Raw genomic sequence first — 20,963 nt, 5'->3', positions numbered from 1 at the left:
GAAAGGAACCTTTTTACCTTCATCTTTACAGCGAGTTGTATGTGACCAGGATTCGTCCTTTTGCTCGCATTTAAAACAATGCTAAAATACGTGAAATGATGTTAAATAAATGTGTAAAAAGAGGAAGATTCTGTCTCAGAGTGATGCAGAGAAACTAGTTCATGTCTTTGTTACTTCCAGACTGGATTACTGCAGTTCCTCATGAATGTTCTGTCCCAAACAAGTCCTGAAACATGTCCAGCTGATCCAAAACGCTGCGGCGAGGGTTCTGATGAGAGCTAGCAGGTTGTGCACTTAGCAGGATCGCCACGTGTTGGAAACATCTTCATGTCTCTAAGGATCAGCGGTTCTGTAAAAGTTTCCGTCCAGCAGAAACAGGAAGTAACAACTTTCTGCTTCACGCTTCTCCACTTTAACCACGCCCACCTCAATGTCCGACCGCTGACACGAATACCCGTCGGACAGCATAAAGAGGAAGGTTCTGCTTGGCTGAAGGGTGGGGAACAAGCTGCAACCACGTCCACCAGCGTCCCATGATGCACTGGGCTCTTCCTTCATCTCTCTGCTCTTTAATCGTCCATGTAGAAACTAAGAACAGTCTCATCAGCTTGTTTCTACGCTCAGCAGGTCTTCCTGGCCGAAGTCTTCCTCTTTCCAGTTGCTCTCCACTTCCAACCAGTAGGAGAAGCTGGCCACCCTCCCTGAGCTGGTTTCTGGCTCTGGATGTTTGTCCTTCCCTTCATCACCTCCACCAAGGAGCTGGTGTGTTTACCTGCATGTATCTGTTTGTTGGCACCCTTACAGATAAACTACGGGGTGGATTGTCGGGGTTTTGTCTCAGAGAACGCGTCTTGGTCTTACATTCCAGTAAATGTTGGAAACATCTGGGAGGATTTTTTCAAATATTCTGTTTGGTTTGTTTGGTAGTTTGAGAAGGTCTGAAGTTGATTTATGAAGAAAAATAAATGGAGTATTTTGTTTTTATAGCACTCTACATCGCCCATAGGAGTGGCGTGAGTGGTTGTTTGTCTCTGTGTGTCCCTGCGATGGACTGGCGAGCTGTCCAGGGTGTTCCCTGCCTTTTGCCCAAAGCCAGCTGGGATAGGCTCCAGCTTCCCCGCGACCCTTCATCGGACTAAGCAGTTAGGATGATGAATGAATGAATGAATGTTTTTAAAGCAGCTTTTTTCTGCATGGACATTTTTGGTATCAGAAGGTTAAATCTGAGGACAAAGGTTCAGTCGTGAATAAACGTGTAAAGTCTCATCCAGACTAACGCTTAAAGCTCCAGTAGGTAACGTTGCTCAGAGACGTGTTCCTCTGGGTGAAGTGGTTCCTCGTCCTGATAGTAGTCTATACATTCTGTAATCATGAACAATAAGAAATATAGTTAGACCCCTCAGTTTACTGTAAATCTGTAAAAACTCTGACCAATCCAAACGTTCAGCTCCTGCTAAACAGCCAGAAAGAGAAAATTGTTGGTGGATAAAGCTGCGAATAAAAAAAAAACTCCCAGAGCGTAAAGCTCCGCCACGGCCTTTAAAAAATTCCTGGATCCAAACGGTGATCCGGATCACCACCAGAATTAAATCAGTTCTTCTTTTTCACATTTCCAACAAGTCCTGAAAATTTAATTAAAATCCGTCCAGAACTTTTTGAATTATCTGGAACACAAACAGATTAACGCCGGAAAAAATTCCCCCCTTGGCGGAAGTAAGAAAAAAGCCTTGGATCACGCAAGTAGCAAAACTAGAACCAGAGGGGAGGGGCCAATGCAGGGGGAGGAGCCAAGACAGGGCGCCACTTTCACATCCTGCTAGCCCCTTGACATCACCTTCCCCAGCTTTAACATCTTTTCCCAGGTTTTACTCACCTTGATTCTCTGCAGGAAGAGAATAAAACTCTCGAAAACGTTTTTCAGGAGCTCGAACCACTGAGGGAACGTCATCAGCCGCATCTGGTCTGCTTGCCTGAACAAACGCAGAGGTACATAACGGTAAGCGCAGGACAGGCGCGCCTGGAGGGTTAAGCTGCACAATATATTTTATGGTAATTATAAGAACAAGTCTACTTACTTAATGACGACGTCTGTGTCGATGTCTTCAATGTGTGCAACACTCTCTGCCACACACTGCGAAGACAAACAGGTTTCAGAACAACTAAACGTTGTATCATTGACCTGGAACCATCTGGAATGTGCTGGTTTGGAGCAGAATCACTGAGCCGTCACACAGTCGGTGTTCGGCGCCGTACCTGTGTGACAATGGTCTTAGCAGCTACCAACATCTCGTCACTGTAAATGTCCAGAAAGCCCAGCTTCCTCTGCCGCAGGAGACCAAACACAAGCGACTCCAGACGCTCCTGGAAAACACACAAATGTACGAAAAGAAAAGTCAGAAAGGAGTCTTCAGCTCCAGATGAAGAGCTTTAAGCATCTGATTACAAACAAAAGCTTTATTTGTTCTGAATGAAGCTCATCAAAGCAGCAGATTATTAATAATCACATCTCAGGATTAGCATGAGCCGAGTGATGAAACCAAAACGTTGTTTCTCAGCTGACAGCAGAGCCACACGACAGCCACACGACTGTCTCACAACCAATCAGTTTCACCGCAGCTCACGTTTAAAATCAGGTTCATAAACAGACACAGCTACTTATCAGTCTGAAGATCAGTTTTTACGCAACACCACGTGGATTTTTCTGCACCCATGAAAACACCAAGCAGTGATCCAAAGCAAATTAAATGCATGAAGACACAGAACCAGTCAGCAGTTCTGGAAAAGGGATTCAGTGATCCCGTCTGAGCCTGATTTCAGCTGCAGACAGGATTCACTGATTTAATCACATCCAGGTGTGTGTGTGTGTGTGTGTGTGTATTTGTGTGTGTGTGTGTGTGTCGCACCTTTTGTGAAGCAGCATTTGCGGTGTGAACCTGTGATGAGTATTACATCCGTTAAACACATATTTCACCTCAGTTATGACCAAAACTTTCCTCATGCAGCTTAAAATGAGCCATTTTAGGCTGAGATGGAACCTTCCACATCATCCTTCATCTGCAGAACTAAACTCCTTCTGCAGAAATAAGGATAAAACTGAAGTTTTAACTTCTGGGAAAACTGAACTGCTGGCTGGATGCAGCAGTGCTGTCGGCTCTTTAGACTCTTTTAGCTCTTTTATTAAAATCTTTGGGTTTTCTTTGATTTTAATTTTAGGTTTTATAAGCAGGTCAGAGCCGTAGTCCAGTCTAGTTTTTATCACTGAAGGCTGATTAGTAGAGTGAAGCCTTTTATTCCCCATGATGTCCTGGAAAGGGTCATTCATCTCCTCCAGACTGGACGACTGCAACACGCTTTATACTGGGATTAACCAGTGTCTCCTCCACCGCCTACAGCTGGTCCCGGACCAGCCGCTGGTTTACCCAGCGTGGTTTACCCAGCGTGGTTTAACCAGCGTGGTTTACCCAGCGTGGTGTACCCAGCATGGTTTACCCAGCGTGGTTTACCCAGCGTGGTTTACCCAGCGTGGTGTACCCAGCATGGTTTACCCAGCATGGTTTACCCAGCATGGTTTACCCAGCATGGTTTACCCAGCATGGTTTAACCAGCGTGGTGTACCCAGCATGGTTTACCCAGCATGGTTTACCCAGCGTGGTTTAACCAGCGTGGTTTACCCAGCGTGGTTTACCCAGCATGGTTTACCCAGCGTGGTTTACCCAGCGTGGTTTACCCAGCGTGGTGTACCCAGCGTGGTGTACCCAGCATGGTTTACCCAGCATGGTTTAACCAGCGTGGTTTACCCAGCATGGTTTACCCAGCATGGTTTAACCAGCGTGGTGTACCCAGCATGGTTTACCCAGCATGGTTTACCCAGCGTGGTTTAACCAGCGTGGTTTACCCAGCGTGGTTTACCCAGCATGGTTTACCCAGCGTGGTTTACCCAGCGTGGTTTACCCAGCGTGGTTTAACCAGCGTGGTTTACCCAGCGTGGTTTACCCAGCATGGTTTACCCAGCGTGGTGTACCCAGCGTGGTGTACCCAGCGTGGTGTACCCAGCGTGGTTTACCCAGCATGGTTTAACCAGCGTGGTGTACCCAGCGTGGTTTACCCAGCGTGGTTTAACCAGCGTGGTTTAACCAGCGTGGTGTACCCAGCGTGGTTTACCCAGCGTGGTTTACCCAGCATGGTTTAACCAGCGTGGTTTAACCAGCGTGGTTTAACCAGCGTGGTTTACCCAGCGTGGTTTACCCAGCATGGTTTACCCAGCATGGTTTACCCAGCGTGGTGTACCCAGCATGGTTTAACCAGCGTGGTTTACCCAGCGTGGTTTACCCAGCGTGGTTTACCCAGCGTGGTTTACCCAGCATGGTGTACCCAGCGTGGTTTAACCAGCGTGGTTTAACCAGCGTGGTTTACCCAGCGTGGTTTACCCAGCGTGGTTTAACCAGCATGGTTTAACCAGCGTGGTGTACCCAGCATGGTTTACCCAGCATGGTTTACCCAGCATGGTTTACCCAGCGTGGTTTACCCAGCGTGGTGTACCCAGCATGGTTTAACCAGCGTGGTGTACCCAGCATGGTTTACCCAGCATGGTTTACCCAGCATGGTTTACCCAGCGTGGTTTAACCAGCGTGGTGTACCCAGCATGGTTTAACCAGCGTGGTGTACCCAGCATAGTGTACCCAGCATGGTTTAACCAGCATGGTGTACCCAGCGTGGTTTAACCAGCGTGGTTTAACCAGCATGGTGTACCCAGCATGGTTTAACCAGCATGGTTTAACCAGCGTGGTTTAACCAGCGTGGTTTAACCAGCATGGTGTACCCAGCGTGGTTTAACCAGCGTGGTTTAACCAGCGTGGTTTAACCAGCGTGGTGTACCCAGCGTGGTTTAACCAGCGTGGTGTACCCAGCGTGGTTTAACCAGCGTGGTTTAACCAGCGTGGTGTACCCAGCATGGTTTAACCAGCATGGTGTACCCAGCATGGTGTACCCAGCATGGTTTAACCAGCGTGGTTTAACCAGCGTGGTTTACCCAGCGTGGTTTAACCAGCATGGTGTACCCAGCGTGGTTTAACCAGCGTGGTTTAACCAGCATGGTGTACCCAGCATGGTTTAACCAGCGTGGTGTACCCAGCGTGGTTTAACCAGCATGGTGTACCCAGCATGGTTTAACCAGCGTGGTGTACCCAGCATGGTTTAACCAGCGTGGTTTAACCAGCATGGTGTACCCAGCATGGTTTAACCAGCGTGGTGTACCCAGCGTTGTTTAACCAGCATGGTTTAACCAGCGTGGTGTACCCAGCGTGGTTTAACCAGCGTGGTTTACCCAGCGTGGTTTAACCAGCGTGGTTTAACCAGCGTGGTTTAACCAGCATGGTGTACCCAGCGTGGTTTAACCAGCGTGGTTTACCCAGCATGGTTTAACCAGCGTGGTTTAACCAGCGTGGTTTACCCAGCGTGGTTTACCCAGCGTGGTTTAACCAGCGTGGTTTAACCAGCGTGGTTTAACCAGCATGGTTTAACCAGCATGGTGTACCCAGCATGGTTTAACCAGCGTGGTTTAACCAGCGTGGTTTAACCAGCATGGTTTACCCAGCGTGGTTTAACCAGCGTGGTTTACCCAGCGTGGTTTACCCAGCATGGTTTACCCAGCATGGTTTAACCAGCGTGGTTTAACCAGCGTGGTTTAACCAGCGTGGTTTACCCAGCATGGTTTACCCAGCATGGTTTAACCAGCATGGTTTAACCAGCGTGGTGTACCCAGCATGGTGTACCCAGCATGGTGTACCCAGCATGGTTTAACCAGCATGGTTTAACCAGCGTGGTTTAACCAGCGTGGTTTAACCAGCGTGGTTTAACCAGCGTGGTTTACCCAGCGTGGTTTAACCAGCATGGTGTACCCAGCATGGTTTAACCAGCGTGGTTTACCCAGCGTGGTTTACCCAGCGTGGTTTACCCAGCGTGGTTTACCCAGCGTGGTTTAACCAGCGTGGTTTACCCAGCATGGTTTAACCAGCATGGTTTAACCAGCATGGTGTACCCAGCATGGTTTAACCAGCGTGGTGTACCCAGCATGGTGTACCCAGCATGGTGTACCCAGCATGGTTTAACCAGCATGGTTTAACCAGCGTGGTTTAACCAGCGTGGTTTAACCAGCGTGGTTTACCCAGCATGGTTTAACCAGCATGGTTTAACCAGCGTGGTTTACCCAGCGTGGTTTACCCAGCGTGGTGTACCCAGCATGGTGTACCCAGCGTGGTTTAACCAGCGTGGTTTACCCAGCATGGTTTACCCAGCATGGTTTACCCAGCGTGGTGTACCCAGCGTGGTGTACCCAGCGTGGTGTACCCAGCGTGGTGTACCCAGCGTGGTGTACCCAGCGTGGTGTACCCAGCGTGGTGTACCCAGCGTGGTGTACCCAGCGTGGTGTACCCAGCGTGGTTTACCCAGCGTGGTTTACCCAGCGTGGTTTACCCAGCGTGGTTTACCCAGCATGGTGTACCCAGCGTGGTTTACCCAGCGTGGTTTACCCAGCGTGGTTTACCCAGCGTGGTTTAACCAGCATGGTTTACCCAGCGTGGTTTACCCAGCGTGGTTTACCCAGCATGGTGTACCCAGCATGGTGTACCCAGCGTGGTGTACCCAGCGTGGTTTAACCAGCATGGTTTAACCAGCGTGGTTTAACCAGCGTGGTTTAACCAGCGGCATGGTTTACCCAGCGTGGTGTACCCAGCGTGGTGTACCCAGCGTGGTGTACCCAGCGTGGTGTACCCAGCGTGGTTTACCCAGCGTGGTTTACCCAGCGTGGTTTAACCAGCATGGTTTACCCAGCGTGGTTTAACCAGCGTGGTTTAACCAGCGTGGTTTAACCAGCGTGGTTTAACCAGCGTGGTTTAACCAGCGTGGTTTAACCAGCGTGGTGTACCCAGCGTGGTTTACCCAGCGTGGTTTACCCAGCGTGGTTTACCCAGCGTGGTTTACCCAGCGTGGTTTACCCAGCGTGGTGTACCCAGCGTGGTGTACCCAGCGTGGTGTACCCAGCGTGGTTTACCCAGCGTGGTTTACCCAGCGTGGTTTAACCAGCATGGTTTACCCAGCGTGGTGTACCCAGCATGGTGTACCCAGCATGGTGTACCCAGCGTGGTGTACCCAGCGTGGTTTACCCAGCGTGGTTTAACCAGCATGGTTTACCCAGCGTGGTTTACCCAGCATGGTGTACCCAGCATGGTGTACCCAGCATGGTGTACCCAGCATGGTGTACCCAGCGTGGTTTAACCAGCGTGGTTTAACCAGCGTGGTTTAACCAGCGTGGTTTAACCAGCGTGGTTTAACCAGCGTGGTTTAACCAGCATGGTTTAACCAGCATGGTTTACCCAGCATGGTTTACCCAGCGTGGTTTACCCAGCGTGGTTTACCCAGCATGGTGTACCCAGCGTGGTTTACCCAGCGTGGTTTACCCAGCATGGTGTACCCAGCATGGTTTACCCAGCGTGGTTTACCCAGCGTGGTTTACCCAGCATGGTGTACCCAGCGTGGTGTACCCAGCGTGGTGTACCCAGCGTGGTTTACCCAGCGTGGTTTACCCAGCATGGTGTACCCAGCATGGTTTACCCAGCGTGGTTTACCCAGCGTGGTTTACCCAGCATGGTGTACCCAGCGTGGTGTACCCAGCGTGGTGTACCCAGCGTGGTGTACCCAGCGTGGTGTACCCAGCATGGTGTACCCAGCGTGGTTTACCCAGCGTGGTTTACCCAGCGTGGTTTACCCAGCATGGTTTACCCAGCGTGGTTTACCCAGCGTGGTTTACCCAGCGTGGTTTACCCAGCGTGGTGTACCCAGCGTGGTGTACCCAGCGTGGTTTACCCAGCGTGGTGTACCCAGCGTGGTGTACCCAGCGTGGTTTACCCAGCGTGGTTTACCCAGCGTGGTTTACCCAGCGTGGTGTACCCAGCGTGGTTTACCCAGCGTGGTTTACCCAGCGTGGTTTACCCAGCGTGGTTTAACCAGCATGGTTTAACCAGCATGGTTTAACCAGCATGGTTTAACCAGCATGGTTTACCCCGCATGGTTTACCCAGCGTGGTTTACCCAGCGTGGTTTACCCAGCATGGTGTACCCAGCGTGGTGTACCCAGCATGGTGTACCCAGCGTGGTGTACCCAGCGTGGTTTACCCAGCGTGGTTTACCCAGCGTGGTGTACCCAGCGTGGTGTACCCAGCATGGTGTACCCAGCGTGGTGTACCCAGCGTGGTTTACCCAGCGTGGTTTACCCAGCGTGGTGTACCCAGCGTGGTTTACCCAGCGTGGTTTAACCAGCGTGGTTTAACCAGCGTCACCACCACATTGAAAACGCTGATTTAAAACACACACGTTGAATGTAAAGACCACCTGGACAGGAAGCACACGGGATCATTAGCTGCTTTGGTAAACAGGATATTTATCAGTTATTGTGAGTCTGAAAGCATGAATGAGGAGTTTGTTCAGACCTTCTCCAGGACCTGCGGCTCCTCCTTCAGACTGCGGTTCAGATCACCGCGAGCGTACATACTGAAGTCCTCCACCATCATCTTATCGATCAGCTTCTCCAGCTCACATAACTGCGATCCCAGATGTCTGAGGGACGCACACACACGACGTGCAACATCAGTGTTTCAGCATAGTGACTGGTTCCAGGAGCCGTAGCGAGTCCAGACCACATGGAAATAGTAAAAGCACACGGATGAAGTTGTTCGCTGCGTTACCTGAAGCTGTGGATTCCCTGCAGCTCCTGCTGCAGGACCTCCTTGGTGGTGGCGATGAGCTCCAAAGCTCCAACAAACTCTGAGGTGGAGAGCAGCAGCTGCACGGTGGGCTGCGTCTGATGCACCGCCGCCATCAGCTTCAGCTTGTTGTGCAGCTTCACGCAGTTGTTGCGAGTCAGAGCAGTGCGGAGGGCCCGGAGAGGCCCCCGGCACATGACCCGGTCCATGGCCGCAGTACGGCCCCGCAGGACGGCCACGGCCCGCTGCGTCTCCTGCAGCCGGTCCTGCAGCTCGTGCTGCGAGGACATGGCGTGGAAAAAGGCCTCAGAGCGCAGCGAGATCTGCCGGGCGATGCTGACCTCCACAACGTCCAGGTAGTGACTCAGCTGGAGGGAGGAAGCACACGCAGAAAGGGATTAAAGTCAGGATGTTGAACAACGTCTCTGCCGACTTCCCTCCTGGTCGTTTAAACACCAACGTTTTAAACCGTTCGTATTATTAATGAGCTTTTAGTGGCGCCGTTATAAAACCATGACAACGTGAGTAACCCAGCAGAAACACAAACAATAAGGGTTTAATCATGGTGATGCACTGAGATTACAGTTTAACATGATCTGGTTCATCTAGAGAAAAGATGGGCGGAGCCTCCACGACATCACTCCTAGGTTTCTGAAGAGATGAAGTGAAGCTCCGCCGTCTTGGCAGCAACATGTGTGTGCGTGCATCAGTCTGCGTGCGTGTGTGCGTGCGTCAGTCAGTCTCTCTCACACTCTCTCTCTCGCGCTCTCTCTCTCTCTCACTCACACTCTCACACTCTCACACACTCACACACTCACACACTCACACACACACACACTCACACACTCACACACACACTCACACACTCACACACTCACACACACACACACACACACACACACACACACACACACACACACACACACACACACACACGTCACTGAGCTTCACAGCTTGTACCTTTTCCTGCAGCAGCTTGGAGGACGCCACATCTCTGCTGCTCTTCCCTCCGGCGCTGTGAAAGTGTGACCAGGGCAGCACAACACTGAAGGTCGCTGGATCCTCCAGAGCGAAGTCAGGCCTCATAAAAATCTACAGAACAGAAACAACAAAGGACGGTCGGCAGTGTTGCAGAAGGTTGCCGTGGAGACAACCTCAGAAGAGGCTGGTTTGGGATGCGACTTGTTGTTAATGCTCAAAGCTAAATGTGATTTGGTCAAATGCGATGCAGCAACGCCCTGCGCTGCAAGGCTGCATCTCTTCCTCAAGCTGGTTCCATCCTCCACAAGAAGCAAGAACTGACCTCTGTCTCTCCAGGCTGCAAGAACCAGAAACGTCTTGTTCGTCAGCTCCATCCATCCTCCAGGAGAAGCAGGTCTGCAGCGGGGAGGGGTCACAGCGGGGGGCGATGTCTGCTTTATGTGCCATGAACCCGGTTGTTTCCTCCACCAGGTTGTGTTTTTCCCGCCGTCTTCGTGTTCAAGATAACTCAAAAGGTTACGGACGGATTTTTATAAATATTTCCAGAGTTGTTGCAAATGTAAAAATGAAGAACTGATTAAATTCTGGTGGTGATCCGGATCACCGTTTGGATCCAGGAATGTTTTAAAAGGATTCTTTAACATTGTGCTTGGCGGAGGTTTCCGCTCTCCGAGTTTCTAGTTTCAGATTTAACAAACTTCGTCCGCGGCGGGGCGGGTTGTGCACGTGGCGGCGTCTGAGGGTTTTAATGTAAAAATGTTGGTACTTTCTCACCACCTCGATCAGCTGTTGTATCAAAACAATCCGTTTTACCTGCAACAGTAAAAACGTGAAGCAGCAACTCCACTTCCTGCTTTCTCCGTGTTAACCACGCCCACCTCACATGTCCGACCAATCACACGATACTTCTCGGAGCCCCTCAAGAAAAAAGTTCTGCAGCCCGATGTGTCGAGAACTGTCTTCAAACACGTCCGCGAGAACAAAATCACGTCATTTTCTTCTCGGAGCCTCGAGAACAAGAAAAACGTTCTGGCTTCTGGTGGAGTATGGAACAAGCTTCAGTCTGCAGCTCGTATGACTGGGAGTGCCAGCAGTCTGCAGATATCCAGGTATTTGGAGTTTAACTCGTGGCCAACTTTTGTTCTCAAGAATGAACAAAAGCAAAAAAAAATGAAGACTTGACTGCAAGAAATTTAGAAAATTCAATGAAAAGGCCCTGCAGGAACCCTGCGTAAGCTGTCAGGTAGAACATTTCCACAGGTGGCTTTCTGCTTGGGAATGTTGTGCTCAGGTGAGCAGCTGCAAACCTCCGTGTGAGGACCAAACCGTTTGTCAAGTGCACGACGATGCACACGGACATGACGTGACTCCTGCCTGGGAATGTTGTGCTTTCCAGTCATTTTAAAACCAAATGCAGCTGCATGTTTACCAGCTGAATGAGATGCAGTGTGTGCAGAAAATCCGTCCATGCAGCGATCAATTAATACAGAAGAATTACTAAACCCTTTGCTGAAATGTGTTTAAAGTACCACTCTATTTCATCACCAACAACTTGTTGATTTCACAGTTTGCACCTGAATTTCATTAAATATCAAGACTCCAAATGAACTTAAATCTGATGGTTAATGAATAACAAAAAGAACGTTTAGTATCGCCATTAAAAACGGGGAGTAAAGCAGGCGTCTCACCTTGGGAACCTGCTCCAGCTCAGCTCGGGATTTATCTGCAGGGTAAAGCAAAAGCATTAAAATCACATCCTTTGATAAGTTCAATAAACAGCTTCTTCATGGAGACAAGAAGAGAAGCAGAGATGGGAGAGAAGACTCAAATCCTGACAGCAGCATGGATTACCTGGCTTTTCAGTTTTTCCTTTGTTTACATATAAAACTAGCACTTTGTTGGTGTCCCAGCTGCTGTCTGGTGACCTTCACCTCCACATGCTAATCGTATTACACTCTAATAAAGTCTAGTATTTTTATCAAAGTGTTGGAGGCAGATGGTAAATTCCTTACAGATGTTCCTGAAACATCAACTTCATTATAACAATGTTTTCCATGAATACAAGGAAATCCACCACTAATCAGCAAGAACTTTTTCACATAAGCTGTAGTAGTATTAGTCATGTACTGGTAGTACTGTCAACGTGTACCGATGTTTTGTGGCGTTGCGTTACGTTCTGGTGCCGACAGTTACAGCGAGAAGTCAGATAAGCTACAGATGATAACCCTGTTTCTTCCTGACCAGCATGTGTTCAAAACCAAGTATTTTTCACATAGACTGTAAATAAAAAGATGGGCAGAGCCTCCATGACATCACCCGTAGGTTTCTGAAGAGCTGAATTGAAGCTCGGTAGGTGGTTCCTACCATCACCATGTTGGCAGAGGCATGCGCGTCGTCTCGCCCGGAAAATACAAATATGGGCAAAGAGGTGGAGCTGAGAGGGGGGCTGTGAGCGTCATGGTGGATGATTGACATCGAGCGAACTCCAAGCTTTCTGTAGCTAAGAGCTAACCGAGCTAACCTGGAGCTAACAGGAGCTAATCAGCTAACGGAGGTAAGCGGGCTAAAGCTAAGTCATGTTGTTAACCGGCTAAAAACCGCGGTTATTCTATGTTCTTCTGACTTGAAGCGGGAGATCGGGTACCTGTCAATCCAAAGGACACGCCCCTAAATATGCCGAACCTCGAAATCAAATTACTTTTAAACGGGCGAGTTAGAAAAAAATTCACTCCCCCCACAGTTGTCATGAAGGTAAACCTGACCTATTAAACCTAACATGGATTTTTGAACCAAGCTTTAAGCATGTTTATTTCCGCTGTAAACATGTTTATTTCTGTTGTAAACATGTTTATTTCTGCTGTAAACATGTTTATTTCTGCTGTGAAGTTGGTCTTTTTAACATGGGAGTCTATGGGGATTCGCTCTGCTTTGCAGCCCCTAGTGGATGAAGGGGGACTGAAGTTTTATGCACTTCCACATAAGCTTCACTTTTTACCACCGAAGGCTCCGTCCATCTTTCTTATACGGTCTATGATTTTTTAATAAGAATTAAACAACAGAAAAGCAGCTGTGAAGACTGGTCCGTACCACTAAAGTGTCCGGGTGGCAAGTAGGAAACAACAGAGCTAGCACAAAGCAGGCAAGAAACCGTCAGGATACCAGCAGGAAGCTAGCAGGAAACCAACAGGAAACCGTCAGGATACCAGCAGGAAGCTAGCAGGAAACCAACAGGAAACCGTCAGGATACCAGCAGGAAGCTAGCAGGAAACCAACAGGAAACCGTCAGGATACCAGCAGGAAGCTAGCAGGAAACCAACAGGAAACCGTCAGGATACCAGCAGGAAGCTAGCAGGAAACCAACAGGAAACCGTCAGGATACCAGCAGGAAGCTAGCAGGAAACCAACAGGGAGCCAGCGGGAAGCCAGCAGGAAGTCAGCAGGAAACCAGCAGGAAGTCAGCAGGAAACCAGCAGGAAACCAGCAGGAAGCCAGCAGGAAACCAGCAGGAAACCAGCAGGAAGCCAGCAAGAAGCTAGCAGGAAACCAGCAAGAAGCTAGCAGGAAACCAGCAGGAAGCTAGCAGGAAACCAGCAAGAAGCTAGCAGGAAACCAGCAGGAAGCTAGCAGGAAACCAGCAAGAAGCTAGCAGGAAACCAGCAAGAAGCTAGCAGGAAGCCAGCAGGAAGCTAGCAGGAAGCCAGCAGGAAGCCAGCAAGAAGCTAGCAGGAAACCAGCAAGAAGCTAGCAGGAAGCCAGCAAGAAGCTAGCAGGAAACCAGCAGGAAGCCAGCAAGAAGCTAGCAGGAAACCAGCAAGAAGCTAGCAGGAAGCCAGCAAGAAGCTAGCAGGAAACCAGCAGGAAGCCAGCAAGAAGCTAGCAAGAAGCCAGCAAGAAGCTAGCAGGAAACCAGCAAGAAGCTAGCAGGAAACCAGCAGGAAGTTAGCAGGAAGCCAGCAGGAAACCAGCAAGAAGCTAGCAGAAAACCAGCAAGAAGCTAGCAGGAAACCAGCAAGAAGCTAGCAGGAAACCAGCAAGAAGCTAGCAGGAAACCAGCAAGAAGCTAGCAGGAAGCCAGCAAGAAGCTAGCAAGAAGCTAGCAGGAAGCCAGCAGGAAGCTAGCAGGAAGCCAGCAGGAAGCTAGCAAGAAGCCAGCAGGAAGCTAGCAAGAAGCCAGCAGGAAGCTAGCAAGAAGCCAGCAAGAAGCTAGCAGGAAACCAGCAAGAAGCTAGCAGGAAGCCAGCAAGAAGCTAGCAGGAAGCCAGCAAGAAGCTAGCAGGAAGCCATGCAGCTGTGACATGTGACAGCAGCTCTGTTCAGCCCAGTTTGAGGAGATGCTGGTTCTGAACACAACCTTCCTGAAGATTCATTGAAAACATGCTGGATTTATTTCTGGTTCCACATAAATAAAGATAGTGGAGATAAATGTGGATTAATTTACACTGAGTGTTGTATAAAGTAGTATAAAGGCAGTGAGAAAAGATGCATAAAAGTTCTGATAATTGTTTATACATCGAACTGTAGTGCTTCCTTCTACCACACTGAATCCCGGCATATAAAACCTGAGGAAACATGAATATTACATGATTTCCAGTCAATAAAAATAATGTTTTGTTGAAGATATGTTTGATAGGTGTTATTTCTGGTTCCACCTAAATAAAGACAGTGGAGATGCATGGTGTATACAGGAATAAAAATGTGGCCCCAGAGTGAGAAAAAACCCTCAATAGGGGAAAAAATCCTGATAATAGTTTAACAATTGAATTGAATCATTCGGTACCTAACATGGGACATCCCAACAAGCAGGAAAGTTCTGGAGAACTACAGATCCAGATTGGGTTTCCATGAATTTTTCAAACTCCAAATACACCACTGAAGATCATAAAATCTAAGAATGCAGCAGTCTCTTTATAGGTGAAAGAGAACGCAGGCGGGGGGGGGTGCACAGAAGCCAGTTAATAATTCATACCATGATTGGTGCTGATACTGGAGATGGCATCCACGTCGTCTTTGTTGGGACAGATCGTCTTGCAGCGCTCATGGATTCGCTCCCTCTGAAAGTAAAAACAAGGACTTTCAGTGTTTTAGGTGCATCTGCAAGAACCCGTTAGGCAGCATGATCACTTCCTTTGTCTTTGTTTTGAGTCGTTCAAGCATAAAAACACTTCAACAGGTTGCAGTAATGAGGAATAAGGAAACAGCCTGACTCATCACTGTGAAACCTGGGGGAGGAAATGAAAATATTCTCTGAAAAATAAATTCTTCAAGCAAGGAAAACAAGGTGGCACATCAGCACCTTGTTACGGAAGAGAAACTGAATGTGTCAGATTCTTGTAAAGCAGAGGTTAAAACTTTATTTTATTTTACAGATGGACGAAACCAAATAAACCTGATGGAACCACAGGAAGGAAGAAACAGCTGCAACAACAAAATATGATAAAAACTGAAAATGAAAATGTGTCCAAGTTTCACTTCGCAAACGTTCTTCTGTGTCTCGGTGGCAAAGCCCTGCTGATCGCACGCCGCCAACCACACGCCGCCGGTGATTTACCAGTCGATCTACGTTCCTACCCTCACCTATGGTCATGAGCTGTGGGTCGTGACCGAAAGAAGGAGATCTCGTATACAGGCGGCTGAAATGGGTTTCCTCTGATCAGGAGGAACCAGGAGGCATCTGGTCAGGATGCCTCCTGGACGCCTCCTGGTGAGGTGTTCTGGACTCATCCCTGCAAACTTTCATCCCCCTGATTCGCATTTAACCAGAGAATTATCAGCTATCGAGTTTTTTCTAATTTCATCTGAAATCTGCGAAGGAGAAGCGTAAACGTTTCTTTTCATGGTTAAATCATCCAATCAGAATCACTGAAAAGGAGGAACTGCTGAGCCAATCATTTCTTCTCCAAGCAGAAACGCCGTGCAGGATGTATGAGCGTTACCTGGGTCATCTCCTGCAGGTAGGGCGTGAAATGTTCCCGGGAGATGTTGGGGAGGTAGAAGGAGGGCATCACCTCCGTCTCCATGAAGTCCAGCCCCCACGTTTTGGTAAAAAAGTCAGACTCCCGTTTGGCGAGCCGTGGGTCGTTCAGCGCCGCGGGGAGGTTGACCTTGGAGCTGTAAACAGTCCATCGGTCGTGTTCGGCGACCACAGACAGACCGTTGCACAAGCTCCGCCCCTCATCTACAGAAACACATGAAAAAAACTTTACAAATATAACAGTTCAAACAAGATGATGGATCATATAACTATCATTTAGTAAACATGTTTGAGGCGCCGTGCAGGTATCACACCAAGGCTGCAACAATTTGTCCACAACGTTGACAATGAAAATTCATCTATGCGACATTTCCTTGTCGATACGTCGCATTATAAACGCCGTAACGGCTTTGTTAATAAAACGCGGCGCCAGCCAACTTAACACCATTTACCAACCACGACTTTTCAGACAGTAGAAGAACTCTAAACACCAAGCAAACGTCAGAAAGCACCACAGGAAGTGCTGGGGGCAGTATTGTCATTTTGTTTAAATAACGAAGAAAAAACTGACGGCGGCGCAACCTATGTCCAAAGTTTGGGGATATTTCACGCTAAACAAAGAGTCAAACAGGTGAAATGTGTCGTCTGCCACGCAGAGTCGGCGTACCACAGCAGCACGACAGTCATGCATGATCATCTGGAAGGAAAGCAGCCGGAGTCATGGTTTCCAGCGTTACGGATGGCAAAGTTAGCATTAGCGAGTAGCGATGTGCTGTTGTTACCTCTGCCAAAGAGCTTCTGTTTTTACCGCCGTTTATCTGTTTGTGTTCAAGATAACTCAGAAAGTTATGGAGAGATTTTCATGAAATGTCCAGGAGTTGTTGGAAATATGAAAAGGAAGAAGTGATTTAATTCTGGTGGTGATCCGGATCACCGTTTGGATTCAGGAATTTTTTAAAGGATTCTGGTCCTTGTTTACCTACAAAACAGGCTTTTTCAAGATGTAAAAAATCATTTCAACGCAATTCTACGGAAATTAAGATGTTAAAATGTTTTATTTACTTTGTTTTCCTTTTGAGGTAAATTCTGTCCAGCCTGGATATGACACTATAGCTAAGTCTGAATGTTTCAGAATAAATTAGTAGTAAGCTGTTAAGCTTAATATTCAGCTGGTTCAGGAGTCGTTCTGTTAACTTCCTAAAGGACATGATGTTGGGACTGACTGGGAATCAGGGGGACATTCATATGATGCAGATGGAGAGAGTGGGCTAAAACATACTGGAACCAGTAAAAAGAGCTGCGTCAACTGGAAGCACAGATAGGATGGTGGGCGGGACAGAAATAATCGAGAAAATTATTTACAGATTTGTGGACGATTAAGATAATCGTTGGTTGTAGCCCTATATCATATACATGGAGTATGAATACAAAGATGATCTAAATGACACAAGTGGAGATGTCAGCGAATCAGAAAACCCGAAGTTAAAGTATTCAGTGAAGGGATGGGTCGATACTCTGTCATTAATAAGTCAATATCAATCAAATATCGGAATCAATACTTTTCTGAGTATGTTGATAAAAAAAAAACCTGCTATTTGTTTTCTTTCTGAGTTTTAGGCAGTGAAACGTCTTGAGAAGCCCAGAAACAGCGTTTTCCCTCTGTGTCACATGATCATGGCAGCCAATCAGATGTCATGATGATGCTGATACTGTCGGTGATAATGAGGTTTTGTTGTGATATTTTACTGTGGTTTAATTCAGGTTATTATTTATTAATTTATCAGATTATCTTAACAGTTTTTTTTAATTTATATTTAATAAATGTGATTTTTTTAATTAATCTGTTTAATTAGTTTAATTGTTTGAAAATGTTTATTTGACCTTTTTGTTTAATTTACTAATCAGAGTAATTTCTTATTGTTTTAAAAGATTTTCTTCAGATATTAATGCCCATGTTACAGTCTTGAGTTTCCATTAAGGGGACAGAAGTGACAATATTGGTATCAAGGAAAAACTAGAATAAACTATTGGTATCCCATCGACAGGGAAGATATCTGCCAGACAGAGATGTCAGCAGTTTGTGAGTCACAGCAGACTGCAGGTTCTTCTTACCCGTGGGCTCCTTGGGACACACATCAGGCAGGGAGCGGACGGGCCGGACACGAGGCGAGGAAAGACCCTGCTCCTTGTGGTGGATCCCATCTCGGCGCCCACCGGTGGAGCGAGGCACGGGGGAGGAGCTGTGACCAGAGGCCATGGCATTGGGACTCACCTCCCAAGAGGCTAGCTGGAATACAGACACAGCTGGTTGAAGAACACGGGAATAAAACTGAAACTAAAGTTAAATCTGGACGGGGAAATTCTTCAGTGGAGACTTAATCCTCAATACGATGACCTTCCTGGTCCGCCTGCGGCTCAACTCTTCCTCCTCAGAAAGAGGAATTAATGAGATGAATAAAACAGCAGGAGTCTGGGATTCCCAGGGTTTACATAACCAGGATGGGGGGGGGGGGGACAGATGTCCATCAAAACACAGCTCAATAAAACGCTGATGTCAACATTTGTCAATGAATCTATTTATTGTTGCTGGAACCCCTACAGGTCCCACCTGGAACCCCAGGTCTGCCTATAAAACATGAATCTGTGATGATTTCAGACCGCAGACTGAAACGTTCGTGTCTTTCTACACAACCGGCCGTTTCACATGGAAAGCAGAACCTGAAGCGCTCCATGACGCGTTGCATCTCCACGGTTTATATCTGACTTTTCCCTTCAGTTATTTTTATCATTATACGTCCCAGAGCAAATATTCTTCATCCTTAAAGCTGAAGGTTTGAAACAAAAAGCATTAAAAGGAGGCGAGGCATTAATACGCTGTGCTGACAGCTAGCTCTGATCTGAACCAGTGGAGGTGGAAGACCTTCTCCCAGTAATCCCTTCACACAGATGAGAGGGTTAGAAGAAATGTCTGCATCTTAATACAAAGTCAGAATGTCCGTCTAAACGTGCAACACTTCCTACTTGTCTACATCCAGGCTTCACACAGCTGGTCTGCTTCCACACTCTGATGTATCTGGGGTTTAAACAGAATAACCTGTCTACCTATGTTCTTACATGCATCATACACTGCATCTTTTATGGAAATAACCATCTTAATATAATGTTTCAGTTGCAACTAACCACAATTATCTCAAAATGTATCTTCACACCTACATTGTTTCCAATAAATATCCATTCTTTATCGATTTCTTGTCTCTTAGATTCAGAGCAAAGACCCTTAAGATGGTTCCACATTCAGGATAAAACTTTACTTTATGTCTCAATGCTCGCTGTAGACCTGCACAAAGTGCACGTGTGCAGTGGTCATATCACACTAGGGGTGGGAAAATCAAATTGAAAAATCGGAAATCAGGATTTTTTTTCTTCACAATTTTAAAATAGATTTTTTTGGTAAATTTTTTTTTTCAAACAAATAAAATTAATGCACTGTCAAATTTTTGTCATTTTTAATGTTTTTATTGATCTTTTTGTCTTCTTGGGCATTATAGCAGCAGAATGATGGTCTAGCTACTGGGTTGTTTTTCCTCATTGAAATGAAGAAAAATGATGAGCAAAGAAAGTTTTTTATGCTTTTTTTTTGCTTTTAAACCACAAAAAGCAATATTGGAGAATTCTGAGAATCACAATTTAAATCGAATCGGGACAAAAGCATGTTGTCACAGCCCTACATCACACGTCCTGCAATGATGGAGGCAAATGGACTCGATGTTCTCATCAGGTTTACGGGTATCTGACACACAAGTTTGTTTAATGTCCAACATGGTAGTGTTAGTTTTGTCCAGTACTGTGCAGCCCTACTCTAAGCTAGTGCGGTCACCCTCTCCACAACACAGTGATGAAACAACAAAGTGTGTTCAGTGAGAGGCTTCTTCAGGTCCAATGTAAGACTGAAAGATACAGAAGATCATTCCTGCCAGCAGCCATCAGCCTCCGGAACAAGACCTCCTCAAATTAATTAGTATATACTATAATATTGAATTTCCCTTTGGGGATTAACAAAGTATTTATTTCATATTAATTTGATTATATTATATAATGTTTGACTCTCAGACAAGTTCAACTTAAATTCTTGTTCCAGCCTTCTGTAGTGATGGCAGTGAGGTCCTGAAAGGTATCATCATTACTCAGAGTGTCCACAACTTCTTTTGGACAATCTCTGCCACCATCGCCCTCCCTTCTTCACACATTGATGCTTTGGACTCTTGGGGACCATCATAAACTTTGCCAGAACCTGATCCAGACTACAGATTGTTAATTGCAAGAAGATAAGGGTTCCTTACTTAAGCCTCCTAACAACTACTTTTTAGCACATGGCAGTTCTGTGTAAAGACCCTAAATAATGCTTTTTCTTTTTTTTCTGTCTGTTTCTGAAAATGCTACCTTCTTTAATTAAAAGAGAAAAAAAAACATTCCTACTTTTACAAGAGGCACTAAATTGCTTGTTTTCATTCATATATGTAGAAGAAGCTTACTGTGCAAACTCTGATTTATTTTAAATGAAAATGTGACTCCTGGTCGGTTCTGTTTGCTGAGCTGAACTGTCAGATTGTAGCTAGCTTAGCAACAGTTAGCCGGCTAGCTTTAGCTTAGCAACAGCTAGCCGGCTAGCTTTAGATTAGCAACCCTTACATAGGCTATTATAAATTGGCCTCATTATGTTTTTTCCCTTTCCGTAAAGCGCCTTGAGATGACATTGCCGTGATTTGACGCTATATAAATAAAGTTGATTTAAATTTAGATCGTTGCTCAGACTCACTTCAGAAGCTAGCCGGCTAGTTTTAGCTTAGCAAAAGCTAGCTTTAGCTTAGCGCTTCTACATTCATCACCAACACATGTCAGCGTTAAAACATGACTGTCAATAAAACCGAAACTAAGATTCGCTTCAACGCAGACAGAACTGTTTGTACTTTTGATGTCAGAAGCTGAAATCAGAGAATTTTACCTGCAGTCTGCGTTATCAGCTGATGCTAACGCTGTCAGCAGCGGTTACACGTAGACCGGCTAATGCTAGCAGGCTAACTGCACTGATGCAGGAGCAAAACCCAGGAGGTTCAGTGACTCTGAGGCTTCGGGTGATTACCTTACCTTTCGTGTAAAGCCCAACAACTGGTTCTCCTCTTCACCATCTCAGGAGCATGAGAGGAATGGTGATGAAAACAACCGGACACCCAGCGGTAGGTAACACCGGTACCATCA

The 20,963-nt window shown here is 46.9% G+C and overlaps 1 protein-coding gene across 3 annotated transcripts in view; it reads right to left on the bottom strand.

The window, feature by feature from the left end:
- Window positions 1-20,963, bottom strand: part of vps54 (VPS54 subunit of GARP complex) — a 31,833-nt gene extending 10,870 nt beyond the window's left edge. The window contains exons 1-12 of one of the 3 annotated variants that reach the window (XM_079264535.1): window positions 20,853-20,963; window positions 17,820-17,994; window positions 15,670-15,911; window positions 14,703-14,787; window positions 11,425-11,459; window positions 9,716-9,847; window positions 8,738-9,123; window positions 8,483-8,609; window positions 2,904-2,933; window positions 2,254-2,361; window positions 2,076-2,131; window positions 1,874-1,970 (exon numbers count right to left, since the gene is read on the bottom strand). In XM_079264535.1, coding sequence (XP_079120661.1) covers window positions 1,874-1,970; window positions 2,076-2,131; window positions 2,254-2,361; window positions 2,904-2,933; window positions 8,483-8,609; window positions 8,738-9,123; window positions 9,716-9,847; window positions 11,425-11,459; window positions 14,703-14,787; window positions 15,670-15,911; window positions 17,820-17,964 — 1,443 coding nt within the window. In that variant the 5' untranslated portion in view covers window positions 17,965-17,994; window positions 20,853-20,963. Of the gene's footprint in view, window positions 1-1,873; window positions 1,971-2,075; window positions 2,132-2,253; window positions 2,362-2,903; window positions 2,934-8,482; window positions 8,610-8,737; window positions 9,124-9,715; window positions 9,848-11,424; window positions 11,460-12,823; window positions 12,923-14,702; window positions 14,788-15,669; window positions 15,912-17,819; window positions 17,995-20,852 lie in introns of those variants that run through there. The other 2 variants (XM_079264536.1, XM_079264537.1) reach the window with 2 other exon arrangements.

Source organism: Telmatherina bonti (genome assembly GCF_933228915.1).
Source record: "Telmatherina bonti genome assembly, chromosome: 3".
NCBI classification, from domain to species: domain Eukaryota; kingdom Metazoa; phylum Chordata; class Actinopteri; order Atheriniformes; family Telmatherinidae; genus Telmatherina; species Telmatherina bonti.
This window is presented reverse-complemented; position numbering and strand designations above follow the sequence as displayed.